Genomic DNA, 13,790 nt, shown 5'->3' with positions numbered 1-13,790 from the left:
TGTTCTTTTTAAAAATTTTTTTTAATTTTATTTTTTATACAGCAGGTTCTTATTGTTTAGCATTTTCTAATGCAGCTATACTCACAAATTATCTGACCCAGCAATTCCTGTCCTAGGTATATACCCAAAAGAAATGCTTACAGATTTGCATCAATGGCCATGTATAATTAGTTCATATCCATGTTATTTGTGTAAACCAAATTCTGGAGACCCAAATGTGCAGGAGATAAACAAATCGATATGCTCATAATGGAATACTAAACAGCAATGACTATAAATTAGTGACTGCTTACAATAATGTGAATGAATCTCACAGACGTTGACTGAAAAGACCTAGATGCGAAAGTAGCATGATTCCATCACATGAAATTCTAAAACAGGCAATACTAATCTATGACCTTAAAAGTCAATGGGCTTCCCTGGTGGTGCAGTGGTTGAGAGTTCACCTGCCGATGCAGGGGACACGGGTTCGTGTCCCGGTCCGGGAAGATCCCATCTGCCGCAGAGCAGCTAGGCACGTGAGCTATGGCCGCTGAGCCTGCGCGTCCGGGGCCTGTGCTCTGCAACGGCAGAGGCCACAACAGTGAGAGGCCCGCGTACCAGAAAAAAAAAAAAAAAAAGTCAAGCAGTTGTTAACCTCAGAGGAGAAGGAAAGAAGTGTGGTTGGGAGGGGGCAGAGAGGGACTTCTAAAGTGTTGGTAATATTCTAGTCTTTGACCTGGGTGGGGGTTAAAGAGGTTTTCTCACTTTGTGATAAACCTTTGTTCACTTTGGGATAATTCATTGTGCTGTATATTTATGATTTATGCATTTTTAATTTTATTGAGATATAATTGACATTTGACACTGTATAAGTTTAAGGTTTACAGCACAATGATTTGACTTACATACACTGTGAAATGATTACCACAGTAAGTTTAGTTAACATCCACCATCTCATATAGATACAAAAGAAAAAAATTTTTTTCCTTGTAATGAGAATTCTTAGGATTTACTCTCTTAACTTTCTTACATATCATACAGCAGTGTTAACTGTTAGTCATCATGTTGTACGTTATATCCCCAGTATATATTTATCTTATAACTGGAAGTTTGTACATTTTGACCCCCTTTATCCAATTGTCCCCTCTCCCTACACCCCACTTCTGGGAAACAAATCTGCTCTCTTTTTCTATGAGTTTAGGTTTTTGTTTGTTTTTTAGATTCTACATATAAGTGAGATATTCACTATTTGTCTTTCTCTGTCCATGTATTTCACTTAGCATAATGTCCTCAAAGTCCATCTATGCTGTTAAAAATGGCAGGATTTCCTTTTTATGGCTGAATAATATTCCATTGTATATATATGCACCACAACTTTTTTATCCATTCACCCATTAGTGGTCATTTAGGTTGTTTCCATGTTTTGGCTACTGTAAATAATGCTGCTAATGAACATGGGGGTGCAGATATCTCTTCAACATAGTGTTTTTATTTCCTTTGGTTACATTCCCAGAAGTGAAATTCCTAAGTCATATGATAGTTCTATTTTTATTTTTTTATTTTATTTTATTTTTTTTTTTGCGGTATGCGGGCCTCTCACTGTTGTGGCCTCTCCCGTTGCGGAGCACAGGCTCCGGACGCGCAGGCTCAGTGGCCATGGCTCACGGGCCCAGCCGCTCCGCGGCATGTGGGGTCTTCCCGGACCGGGGCACAAACCCATGTCCCCTGCATCGGCAGGCGGACTCTCAACCACTGCGCCACCGGGGAAGCCCGATAGTTCTATTTTTAATGTTTTGAGGAACTTCCATACTGTTTTCCATAGTGGTTGTACCAGTCTACAATCCCACCAACAGTGCACAGGTGTTCCTTTTTCTCCACATCCTCACCAGCATCTGTTATATCTTGTTTTTGGGGGGATGATAGCCATTCTAACAGAAGTGAGCTAATATTTCATTGTGGTTTTGATTTGCATTTCCTAATAATGAGTGATGTTGAGCATATTTTCATATGCTTGTTTGCCATTTGTATCTTCTTTGGAAAAATGTCTAAATGTCTATTCAGTTCCTTTCCCCCTTAATTTTTTTTTTTTTTTTTGCTATTATTGCATGAGTTCATTATACACTTTGGATATTAACCCCTTATTAGATATATGGTTTGCAAATATTTTTACCCTTTCCATTGGTTGTCTTTTCATTTTGTTGATCATTTCTTTTGCTATGCAGAAGCTTTTTAGTTTGATGTGGTCCCACTTGTTTATTTTTGATTTTGTTGCTTTTGCTTTGTGTCATATCCAAAAACCATTGCCAAGACCCATGTCAAGGAGTTTTGTTCCTATGTTTTCTTCTAGGAGTTTTATGGTTTTTACATGTAAGTCTTTAATCCATTTGAGTTAATTTTTGTGAGGAGTGTAAGATAGGGGTCTAATTTCACTCTTTTACATGTGAATATCCAAATTTCCTAGCACCACTGTTCAAAAAGACTTTTTCTCCATTGAGAAATTTTGGCTCCCTTGTCAAATACTTGACCATATATGCAGGGGTTATTTTTGGGACCTGGATTCTGCTCCATTGTTCTATGTGTCTGTTTTTATGTGTCAGTACCATACTGCCCTGATTACTATAGCTTTATAATATAGCTTGAAATCAGGAAGTATGATGCCTCCTGCTTTCTTCTCTCTCAGGATTGCTTTGACTCTTTGGGGTCCTTGTGGTTCCATCTAAATGTTTGGATTTTTGTTCTACTTCTGTAAAAAAATGCCATTTCAATCTTGATAGGGATTGCATTGAATCTCTCGAAGGCTTTCGGTAGTGTTGATATTTCAACAATATTAACTCTTCCAATCCAGGAACACAGGATACATTTCCATTTCTTTGTGTCTTCTTCAATTTCTTTCATCAGTGTTTTATAATTTCAGAGTAGAGATCTTTCATCTCCTTGGTTAAGTTTATTACTAAGTATTTTATTGTTTTTGATGCTATTGTAAATGGGACCATTTTCTTTATATCTTTTTCAGATAATTCATTGTTAGTGTATAGAAATGCTACTGTTTTTGAATGTTAATTTTGTATACTGCAACTTTACTGAATTTGTTGAATAGACCTAAAGTTTTTTGGTGGCATCTTTAGGACTTTTTTATATATAAAATCATGTCGTCTGCAAATAGGGACGATTTTACTTCTTCCTTTCCAATTCTGATGCCTTTTATTTTTCTTGCCTGATTGCTCTGGCTAAGACTTCCAGTACTATGTTGACTAGGAGTGTTGAATAGGAGTGGTGAGAGTGAACTCTTGTCTTGTTCTTGATCTTGCAGGATAAACTTTCAACCCTTTCACTAATGACTATGTTAGCTGTGGGCTTGTCATATATGACTTTTATTATGTTGAGGTACATTCCTTAATACATAAAATGTTAAGTTTTTTAAATCATGAATGGATGTTGAATTTTTCAAATGCTTTTTCTGTGTCATTGAGATGATATTTTTTCATTCATTCTATTAATGTGATGTATCAGACTGACTTATTTGCATATGTTAAATCATCCTTGCATCAACAAGATAAAAATCCCAGGGATTTTGGTGAATGATCATGGTGAATGATCCTTTTTGTGTGTTGCTAAATTCAGTTTGCTAATATTCTATTGAGAATTTTTGCATCTGTATTTATCAGGGATATTGGCCTCTGGTTTTCTTTTCTGGTAGTGTCCTTTTCTGGCTTTGGTAGTAGGGTAATGCTGGCCTCATAAAATGAGTTTGGGAGTGTTCCTTCCTCTTTGATTTTTTGGAAGCATTTGAGAAGGATTGCCATTAATTCTTCTTCCAATGTTTTGTATAATTCTCCAGTGATGCTATCAGGTCCTGGTCTTTTTGTGTTGGAAAACTTTTGATTACTGTTTCAGTCTCCTTATTAATAATTGGTCTGTGCAGATTTCCTATTTCTTCTGAATTCAGTTAGGCAGTTTGTATGTTTCTATTTTTTCCATTTCAGCAGTGGGCCAGGATATGACTCAACTTTCTGGGATGGAGGTAGACCAGGCTCCAGGGCTGCTAAGTCTCTTTGTTTGAGGACCCAAATCAGGCAGACCTGCACCCCACTGAGTTCCCTGGTTAGACTGTGCCACCAACTTGATTCTGCAGATGTGCCAAGCTGCTGGCTGGGACTACACCTGCATGCTGCAGGTTGGAACTCAGTCTGCCACATTCTGAGTGTTGGTTACTGCAAGCCCTTCCCCTCTTCTCTGTCAGATTCCTGGTGGTCAAGCCCCACAGACTTCCCTGCAATTCCCATGGGGTGAGACTGGAATGTGGGCTCCCAAGAAGTGAACCACAATACTGGGGGAGCTAGATGTCCACACTGGGCTCTTTTCCAAATGGGGTAACCAGAGGTTCAAGGGAGACCTCTTGGCATGGTGTTGTGCCAGGCTGGGGGGAGGGGCAGTGCAGTCACCATGTAGCCACTCCTCTTACCTTTTTTTTTTTTTTAATTTATTTATTTAATTTATTTATTTTTGGCTGCATTGGGTCTTTGCTGTGCTTGGGCTTTCTCTAGTTGTGGCAAGCGGGGGCTTCTCTTGGTTGTGGTGCACAGGCTTCTTATCATGGTGGCTTCTCTTGTTGCAGAGCACAGGCTCTAGGCACATGGGCTTCAGTAGTTGTGGCACTCGGGTTCAGTAGTTGTGGCTCACGGGCTCTAGAGCACAGGCACAGCAGTTGTGGCACACGGGCTTAGCTGCACTGCGGCATGTGGGATCTTCCCGGACCAGGGCTCGAACCCGTGTCCCCTGCATTGGCAGGCGGATTCTTAACCACTGTGCCACCAGTGAAGTCCCTCCTCTTACCTCTTTAATGTGGTCTCTTGGTTTCTGTGGTGCAAGGGGGTGTTTCACCCTCACTCCTGCATTCCAGGATTTTCTCAGTGCATGAATAGTTATTAGCTGTGCTTCTGTTGCCATCTTGGTGAAGACGATCTGCATTTTTTTTGTATGTATAACATCAATAATTAGCTGAAACTTAAAAGGGTATTTTTTTCTGGACACGTGATGTTCATTATATCTACACTCATACCACTGTTGACCCAAACAAGACACACATTCAAGCCTGAAGTTGCTGGGGGAGTAACTTTGCCCAGAGTGAAGCCAAAGTAATGATGGGGAGGAAGAATTGTGTACAAATATTGCTGAAAGAGTACTTTTTATTATATAAATTTTCTGAAGACTGCACCTTTTCCCCTTGGTTACCTTATAATAACATATAAGTTACCCTTAGATATAGTTAAATTATTTCCAGTTGTAAAGGAAAAGAAGTGTTGAAAATACCATACTATACGTTAATGCATTTGCAGCTGATTTACATAAGAAATGGTAATTTTTAAATTTCTACCACGAATATACCTGTTTTTTTAAAAAACAAAGTTATTTATTTTATTTTATTTTTGGCTGCATTGGGTCTTCATTGCTGTGTGCAGGCTTTCTCTAGTTGCGGCAAAAGGGGGCTACTCTTCATTGTGGTGCATGGGCTTCTCATTGCTGTGGCTTCTCTTGTTGCAGAGCACGGGCTCTAGGTGCACCGGCTTCAGTAGTTGTGGCATGCAGGCTCAGTAGTTGTGACACACGGGCTTAATTGTTCCACCGGCATGTGGGATCTTCCCGGACCAGAGCATGAACCTGTGTCCCCTGCATTGGTAGGTGGATTCTTAACCACTGTGCCACCAGGGAAGTCCCGAATATACCTGTTTTAAAAGTTCTACCCAGAAGAACAAATAAGAGGCTTCAAATGAAAATCCTTTGAGCAGTGCCTCTCATACTCTGGTGTTCATCAGAATAACCTGATAGGATTGCTAAAACACTGCTGGGCTCCACCCCAGAGTTTGTGATTCAGTAGGTTTGGGATGGGACTCAAGAATTTGCACTTTTAACAAGTTTCCAGGTGATGCTCCTGCTGCTGCTGAACCAGGCAACCACACTTACAGTGTCAGATTAGCCCCCACGATCTGCCTTTTTACTTTGGACATATTCTATTTGTTAGTTTCTCTTGAGTTTGATAAAATGAAGCAAAACCATGTACTACTCTTAACAAAATTTTATTCTAAAAATAGATCTCAGTAACAATGAAATGCCAAAAGTTGGTCATTGTAATAAAAAGAAAAAAAGTAACAGAAATTTGCTTTACATTTTTTTTCCTGAAAAATACAAAATTATCACTGTAATATACTGCCAGCTCTCATTATCTGTATTTGAATTATTCATTCTATGGATTATCCAAGGAAATTTTTAAATCATAGGTTGAATTCTACCTAATATTTAGACATACATCTGAATTGCTTTTATCTTCAAGTAAATACATTATCAAAGAATGCAAATAAAACTGAACATTTGCTGAAGTAAACATAATAAGGAAGATAAATTTATGCTTAGGAAATGTGCTCCAAAGGGAAATACTGGTTTATATAGCTGTTTCCCTCAATTCTGCAGATAACCAAAAAACAAAAACAAAACAACAAACCAAAAACCCCCAACACCTGATTGCATTGAAGTACGGATATTTGAAAGTAACAAATTATACAACTTATATACAGAAAAAAGACATAACTAAAATATTTCGAACCTAAAGCACAGGAAACTTTAAAGGCAAATAATGAATGACATTTAGTACTTAAAAAGTGGTTTTATATTTTTCAAAGTGCTAAGAAACAAGCATTCAAGAAAAGTTCAGTCCTGTCTACAAAGTTCTGACTGACTTAAAGTACTGAAATATCAAGAATGCAGGAGACAAATCAAGTTTAGAAAGCCCCCATTACTATAAAACGTATCTTTAGTATATTTTGCAAAGAAATGAAGCAGTGTTTAAAAGACCAGTTATGGTTAAGTTAGTAACAGACAACTTATCAGCCCACATCTCTTTTTTCAAACTAATGCAAACACATGTGTTTCATAATATTTCTTCCACATTCCATGTGTCACATCCATCCATCCTGTCATATCCATATTCTGGATAATTTTTATTATTCATTTTCATCACATCAATTGGCCATAATGCACAGTGAGTAGAAATGATCCTTTTATATCAGAATTCTTGATTCTCTGCAAACCAAAAGCTGATCACAAAAGTTACATTTAATTCCTATTAAATGTAGGTACATATTTTTTAGGACTTCTTAGCTCATTTTTGGACTGTCAGACATTGGTGTGATTTACTGCGACCATCTAAGGTAGAAGAAACAATATCTTAGTACACAGTATGACTAAATACCTCTTTTGTCAAAACTTGACCCTGAGTTTTGAGTGCTGGAATATAAACTGTAAAGCTGAAAACACTCCAAAATATGCTGGCTGATAATGGTGTCCCTCAATATTGCGTGCTTCCTCTCCATTAACGTGGTATATCTGAACGTGCCTCCCCCTGTCAGCACGGGAGGAAGAGGACCCAAATAAGGAAGCAGGAACTTTTCTGTCTTAAATACTCCGCAGGAATTTATTCCAAAGTACATTGGTGTCTTAGTATAAAAATGCAGTTTCCCCAAATCTTTGAGTAACATTGACAGTGCACGAAAATGCGGCATTCTCATCCTATAGGCTTAGTAGCCTGAGGGGAGCCCCACAATCCCTGGCCTGATAAACAGCATTCATCTATCGTTTGGACTAAAGAGAGTTCTAAATGTTTCTTTGGAAATGATATAAGAGTCTTTTTTTTTAAGGCTGGGTGTGTTTACATTACGTTAACCATTTCTAGATATTGAAAGCAGTTCTACATCTGTTAAAAATATTCACTAAATATAAAATTAACAGCTGAACATGAAGTAAAGCAATTTCCAGTGGTGACAGTATTCTCACAGTAGCAAATAATCTAACTTATTATTTAACACTAATAACTAAGTCTTTAAAACATTATTATGTTAAACATTGCAATTTACTGAAATTACAGAGGAAAGAAAAGGCAATTATATCAACTGCCATTGAAAGCGCTAAAGAAGTTATTAAAAATACAGGCTCTCCAATGGCTCTCTAACAGGGATAAGCCCACATATTGTTTCTAGTTTTATTTGACTTTTTTTTTTTTGGTGGGGGAGGGCATGCATTTTGTTTCTAAACCAAATAACTAAGCTTTAAACATATGAAATACGGATGCTTTCTGAAGAGACACTTTAACTAAAATTATGCTTAAGACTTGGCTTATTCATATAATTTCTGCTATGTGGCAATGGTAATTAGGATATATCCAGCTCGTAACAGCACTGAGGTTCTTTGTGTGACCAACAAAGACATCAAAATCCTGAGTGCTGAGACAAGCTCCTTATTTGTATGAACACATGGCATCATACCCTTCACTGATGATGTTTTCCAATTACTGGCCCTATGTGACCAATGACACACAAAAAAGGGACAAGACTTGTCTTACTATATGTTTTCTAACCATTGCATTAACTGTATGCTACATATGTTCATTAAAAAACCCAAATCAAACACTTTTTACCTTTAGCAATCATGAGGGATCTTTACATATTTATATAATACATTGTATATTATATTCATGGCCTGTTTATGCTATTTTCAAGAAGAGAATACTGTTCTGAAGTAATAATAAATCAAAATTAATTGATAGGGTTGTATCAATCTTCTTTCCATTGATCCTTGGAGTCCCTTAAATGATGGCATCATGTTCATCGCTGTAATGTATCAAAAGTTAAAGTTACTTTGTTTTGTATTTGTATCAAACTACTTATAGTTCATAATTTTAAGTAATAAATAAATTTCAGAATCAAAACTGTCATTGCTTTGTGTAAAGTTTCTTAAGAAAAAGTACCTGGTATACTGTATTGGTTAAGGATTCAAGCAGTGTATTCAGGTTGCGAAATGGACCTATGCTCAAATCTCTGCAGTGCCTGTGTGACTTTTCATCAATTAGCTATTATAACCCTCTTTAAAAAAGAAAACAACCAAAACAGCGATCATTTCTTGAGCATCTTCTATGTGCCAGGTGTTATGCTACAGACTTTACATCCATATCTCATTTAATCATCACAGTACCCCTAAGCAGAGAGAGGGCACTTAAAAAAAAATATATTTATATGTATATATATAATGTTATTTATTTATTTAATCAATCAATTCCATTTCGCAAAAGATCAGAAGCTAAGCAAGCATGTGAACTCTCGTCTTGACCACTGTACACCGTACAACATCATTTATATAAACGTGGGTAGGCACCCTGCTAGTCAACAGTAGAACCAGAATCAAAATTAAGTCTGTCTGCCCCAAACCCCATCTCTTACCACTTCACTCCACTGTCTCTCCATGCAACTCTAAGAAACACAGGAGTTAACACTATAATCAGTGTTTTAATCAGTGTTATTATCCAATAAATGAAAACTAGAAATGCTAATAATTACTAGATATAGAAGGTCTCAGGTTCCTTAATGGGACAAATATTAAGTCCTTACTTATGGAATGTCATTATTTATAACTTCAAAGGAACTACTGGCTTTAAAATGCACTCTTTAAAAAATGTAGCACTAAGAAAAACATGGCCTATTAAACTACAACACAATGCTTTCTCATCCCATAGACTGTAAGATACATCCATTTCAGAGGTGTTAAAATGTGGAAATACACAAAAACAAAAATGTGTACTTAGACTCAACTAAATATGGTGTTTTCACCATCTACTGGTTCTGACATGAATAAGACTCCTGTTAGAGTCACACTGCCTTCCTTACATGCCACACAGCTCTGTCCTTACAGTTATGGGGATTCTGGACTCTGATGTCCTCCACAGGGCATGCAGCATTATGTGGTCATGTATACGTGAGGAAAAAGTCCATAAAGCTAAAATTATATACTTTGTAGTTAAGGCACTTTAAATGAAAACAACACATTTAAATTTAATTCCTTCAATATTTTATAGCCTCAACTATATCAATAAACACTGATATTATAAAAAAGGAGTTGCATTAAATTTACTATAACCAAAATGTGCCTTCTGTTTAACTGGTGAAATTTACCAAGAAAACAGATGATAAGTATTTCTAGAAACACAGTGGTTTTAAAAAATATTTCAAATTTTAAAGCATTTTTAGAGTCAACTCTGTTTAGTCAGTTTCCTTCATGTATTTTTTTCTTTTACGGGTTGATCTAAAAGAGAAAAGAATGAATGTTTCTGAATGTGCTTTTAATGTGACAAAACACCACCTTGATGCGCTTTTAAAGTAAGTTCGATATGTTGGATACTGTATGTGGAAGGTAACTTCTAATTTAAATATACTTTTTTTAAAGTCTGGTTTTCTTAGTTCAATGAAAAATTTGAGACATATTTTCATACTATATTCTCCTCCTAAAAATTCATAATGTACATCAACATATCAAAGGCTTACAGTATTCTTATAGTAAAGTAACGTATTCTATTTTACTTTGCTCAATTAGTAGTTCCCAAGTGTTTCTGACATGGAAACTGTGTGAGACACATATGCATATGACAACTTAAACAAATCTTGGATAATGGTCATCTATTCTATGGTATTTATTTTATACATACATTAACAATCAAAAGAATGGATTTGCTCTTGTACATATAAGGCTCAAAAGAAAAAACCGAAAGGACTTTGTTGGAATAACAAAAATTGGGAGATGATACCTCCAAAAACCATCAGATCTTTAGAATGACATAGTTTGTTGTTGGGGACTTGTTGATAAAGCTCACCTGAAAAGACAGTTTTGCTACAGATTAACTGATAATGTATATTATACTAACAACTCAGTATCAGGGAAAATGAGGCTGTCAGAAGAATTTCTTTATTTTCTTTGTCACAGAAAGCAAAAATCACGTTTTTATCAAGGATGTTATTTTAGTATGTCTTGTGTTTGTCAGTAACACTAGGTCAACAGCCTCAGGAGACCTGATAATGGTATTTCTTGCAATTAGAGGTATAAGCAAGTGAAAAGGACTGGCTAAACTTGGGTCTCTGGTAAAAAAAAAAAAAAAAGTATGACATTAATAAAATACAATCATTTTTATAGGTATATCCATTTGCATTTGCAAATAATTATAATCACAAGCTTGCACATAAACAATTTGCTTTGGGCATAGAGGATTAATGGGAATATAACTCATAAATCTATAAATTATTAATCCCTGAGATGAACACTCGCTCTACTCTGATATTTTGTCATGAGATTTAAATACAGAATTAATAATAATAAAAAAGTCCTGGCCAATCAAAACTTACATGGTTCTATACCGAATGCCTCTTCTTGAATAATACATTTTGCATCCAATGTAAAGAAAAGATAAAACTCCCAGTGTTAATACAATACCACCAACAAAGCTGCCAGTATCAAATTTTGATCCTTTATTTTCCTTAGAAATAATAGTTGCTGTGACTAGAAGAAAACAAAAGGAAACAAAAAAATAAGGCTTTAGTGCTTTTTAAACATATTGTAATAAGCTAAAACATTCTGAATTTCTATGTAAGAATGCTGATCTGGGGACAAGGGGGAATCGTAAGCACATCAAGGTGCCCTCCAGATGATTTTGTGTCTAGTGACTGGTTCTAGTTTTCTTCACTTGATCCAACACATCCCTTAAATCCCCAGTGCCTACAACCCCAAGATCTTAAGGTGAGACTGGGCTTGGATGGTCTACCAAAACCTCAGAGGCAGCAAGATTTGGTTAATTCTTTTATGAATTTTCTTAAGAGTTCATGCCTTAAACAAAACAGGTCTGGGTAACAGCTGAAATCTTGAAACTGGATCCAATTTGAGTAAATGTTTCTAATTGAAATTTCTCCTTTTGAATAAATTGGGAATTTTAACTATTTTAATTTTATGGAGTCAAGAGCCCCTGAGACATTAAAAGTTGATTTCAATACATAAATTGTAGTAATAAAAAAAATAAACTATTTGGAATAGAATTATATAAAAACACACAAAAGAAACCATGAAGTCCGCTATTTGTTCTGATAAATGTAATCACTAGCTTTTAAACAGAACTTCAACTTTGGATAACTTAAAAGAGAATCTTAAGGTTTTTGAATTCATGGTTTCACAGGCATTATATTTTAAACAAATGCAAAAAAATAAAGAGTGCTGAGACTAATACTACATATGTGACTATATATAATACCATTAAAAATATTTTTATGGCACAAGTAAATTAAAACCAAAGTTCTCCATGATTTAGGTTTAGAAATCATGGAGACTGAGCCTGCCTAATTCCTTTCTAGAATGAGGTTCAAAGAGTTAAACGTATGACAAGTTTTCAAACCATGCAAAATAAAATCCCATGTTAGGATAAATTATTTATTTACGGATGGATCTCATACAGTCATGATTTGGCATGGTTAAGTTGGAAGCTAATTTTTTTAAAGGGACAAGATAGTTACTAAGTCAACTGACTCTTCCTGATCTCTACAACTAATTTATTTAGGAAATGAGAAATAATTGTCTAAATTTCTACATTTTTACAGAATGGAATGATGTAAATGTGGCATTTTAACAACTATTTTTTCAGCACAGGAAAAATAGGTCCATTTTTATACATACTTGTTACTGATGAAGAAACAGACGTCACCGAACTATTGTGAGTTGTGGTCATTGTGGATGTTGATATCTGGGATATATTTTGTGAAACACTTGTGATTTTGAGTGTAGACCTTAAGGTGGTGGAAGTCATATTTGTTGAGACCTCTGGTGTTATCATTTTAGATGTTGCTATGGGTTTTGAGGTGGTGGCTGTCCCGTTATTTGAGACTGAAGCAACTAGAATTGTTGATGGTTTTGCTATGGTTTTCAAGGTAGTGGCGGTCCCGTTATTTGAGACTGAGGCAGCTGCAGTTGATGATGGTTTTGCTATGGGTTTTGAGGTGGTAGCTGTCATCTTTGAGACTGGGGAAACTGGAGTTTCTGATGGGTTCACATTGAAGTTGGAAGATTCACCTGTATGGCTGAAAAGTACCTGTGGGGCTGCAAGAATATGAAGAAACATTAAAGCCAGAGCTATGACGTAGATAATTAACTCCCACTTCACTGACTTTCGCGGTCATACATAAAGAAAAAGGTCTAACAAACACAGCATCATGAAAGATACTTAGCTTGTTAATACTTTGCACTACACAGCAAGAAGCCATAAAACGTATAGTAAAATATTCAACAGGAACCAAGCCTGGATTTACGTTAAAGTAAGAAATTTTTGTGAATGTATGGGAAAAAAAGAAACAACCCAGAAGACTGAGTTCTTTCGATACAGGGACAGTGTCTTAACCATCTCTGTGTCTGAATATTCCATGCTTCATGTCACAAATATTAGTTGAATGGATTATGAAACCAATGGATATAAAAAGGGTTTTTAAAGTTTTAAGGTTTCTCTGCCACATTCTTCCAAAAAGCTTTGAGGACAAACAGTAGCTGCATGCTTCTAACCCCCCAGTAGGATGTGAGCATGAGCAAGATACTCTTCCTAAGAGTAAAACCAGTTCCCATGGTGCATTAGGAAGTGAAACAACATCACAGAACGTGGCTAGTTGGAAATCTCACACTGGTGATAATTTTCTGTCACTGGGAAGGTATTTCTAAAATTATTTCTGAAACCTTTAAAAATGCAAAAGCCGGGCTTCCCTGGTGGTGCAGTGGTTGAGAGCCCACCTGCCGATGCAGGGGACACGGGTTCGTGCCCCGGTCCGGGAAGATCCCACATGCCGCGGAGGGGCTGGGCCCGTGAGCCATGGCCGCTGAGCCTGCGCATCCGGAGCCTGTTGCTCCGCAACGGCAGAGGCCACAACAGTGAGAGGCCGCACACCGCAAAAAAAAAAAAAAGCAAAAGCCAA

The 13,790-nt window shown here is 36.5% G+C and overlaps 1 protein-coding gene across 1 annotated transcript in view; it reads right to left on the bottom strand.

The window, feature by feature from the left end:
* Positions 1–6,037: 6,037 nt before the first annotated feature.
* The window catches only part of TMEM123 (transmembrane protein 123), a 71,770-nt gene continuing 64,017 nt past the window's right edge, over positions 6,038–13,790 (bottom strand). The window contains exons 3-5 of the mRNA XM_024760354.1: positions 12,511–12,930; positions 11,196–11,349; positions 6,038–8,639 (exon numbers count right to left, since the gene is read on the bottom strand). Coding sequence (XP_024616122.1) covers positions 8,615–8,639; positions 11,196–11,349; positions 12,511–12,930 — 599 coding nt within the window. The 3' untranslated portion in view covers positions 6,038–8,614. The remainder of the gene's footprint in view (positions 8,640–11,195; positions 11,350–12,510; positions 12,931–13,790) is intronic.

This window comes from Neophocaena asiaeorientalis, unplaced genomic scaffold (genome assembly GCF_003031525.2).
Source record: "Neophocaena asiaeorientalis asiaeorientalis breed wild unplaced genomic scaffold, Neophocaena_asiaeorientalis_V1.1 scaffold601, whole genome shotgun sequence".
NCBI lineage: Eukaryota > Metazoa > Chordata > Mammalia > Artiodactyla > Phocoenidae > Neophocaena > Neophocaena asiaeorientalis.
This window is presented reverse-complemented; position numbering and strand designations above follow the sequence as displayed.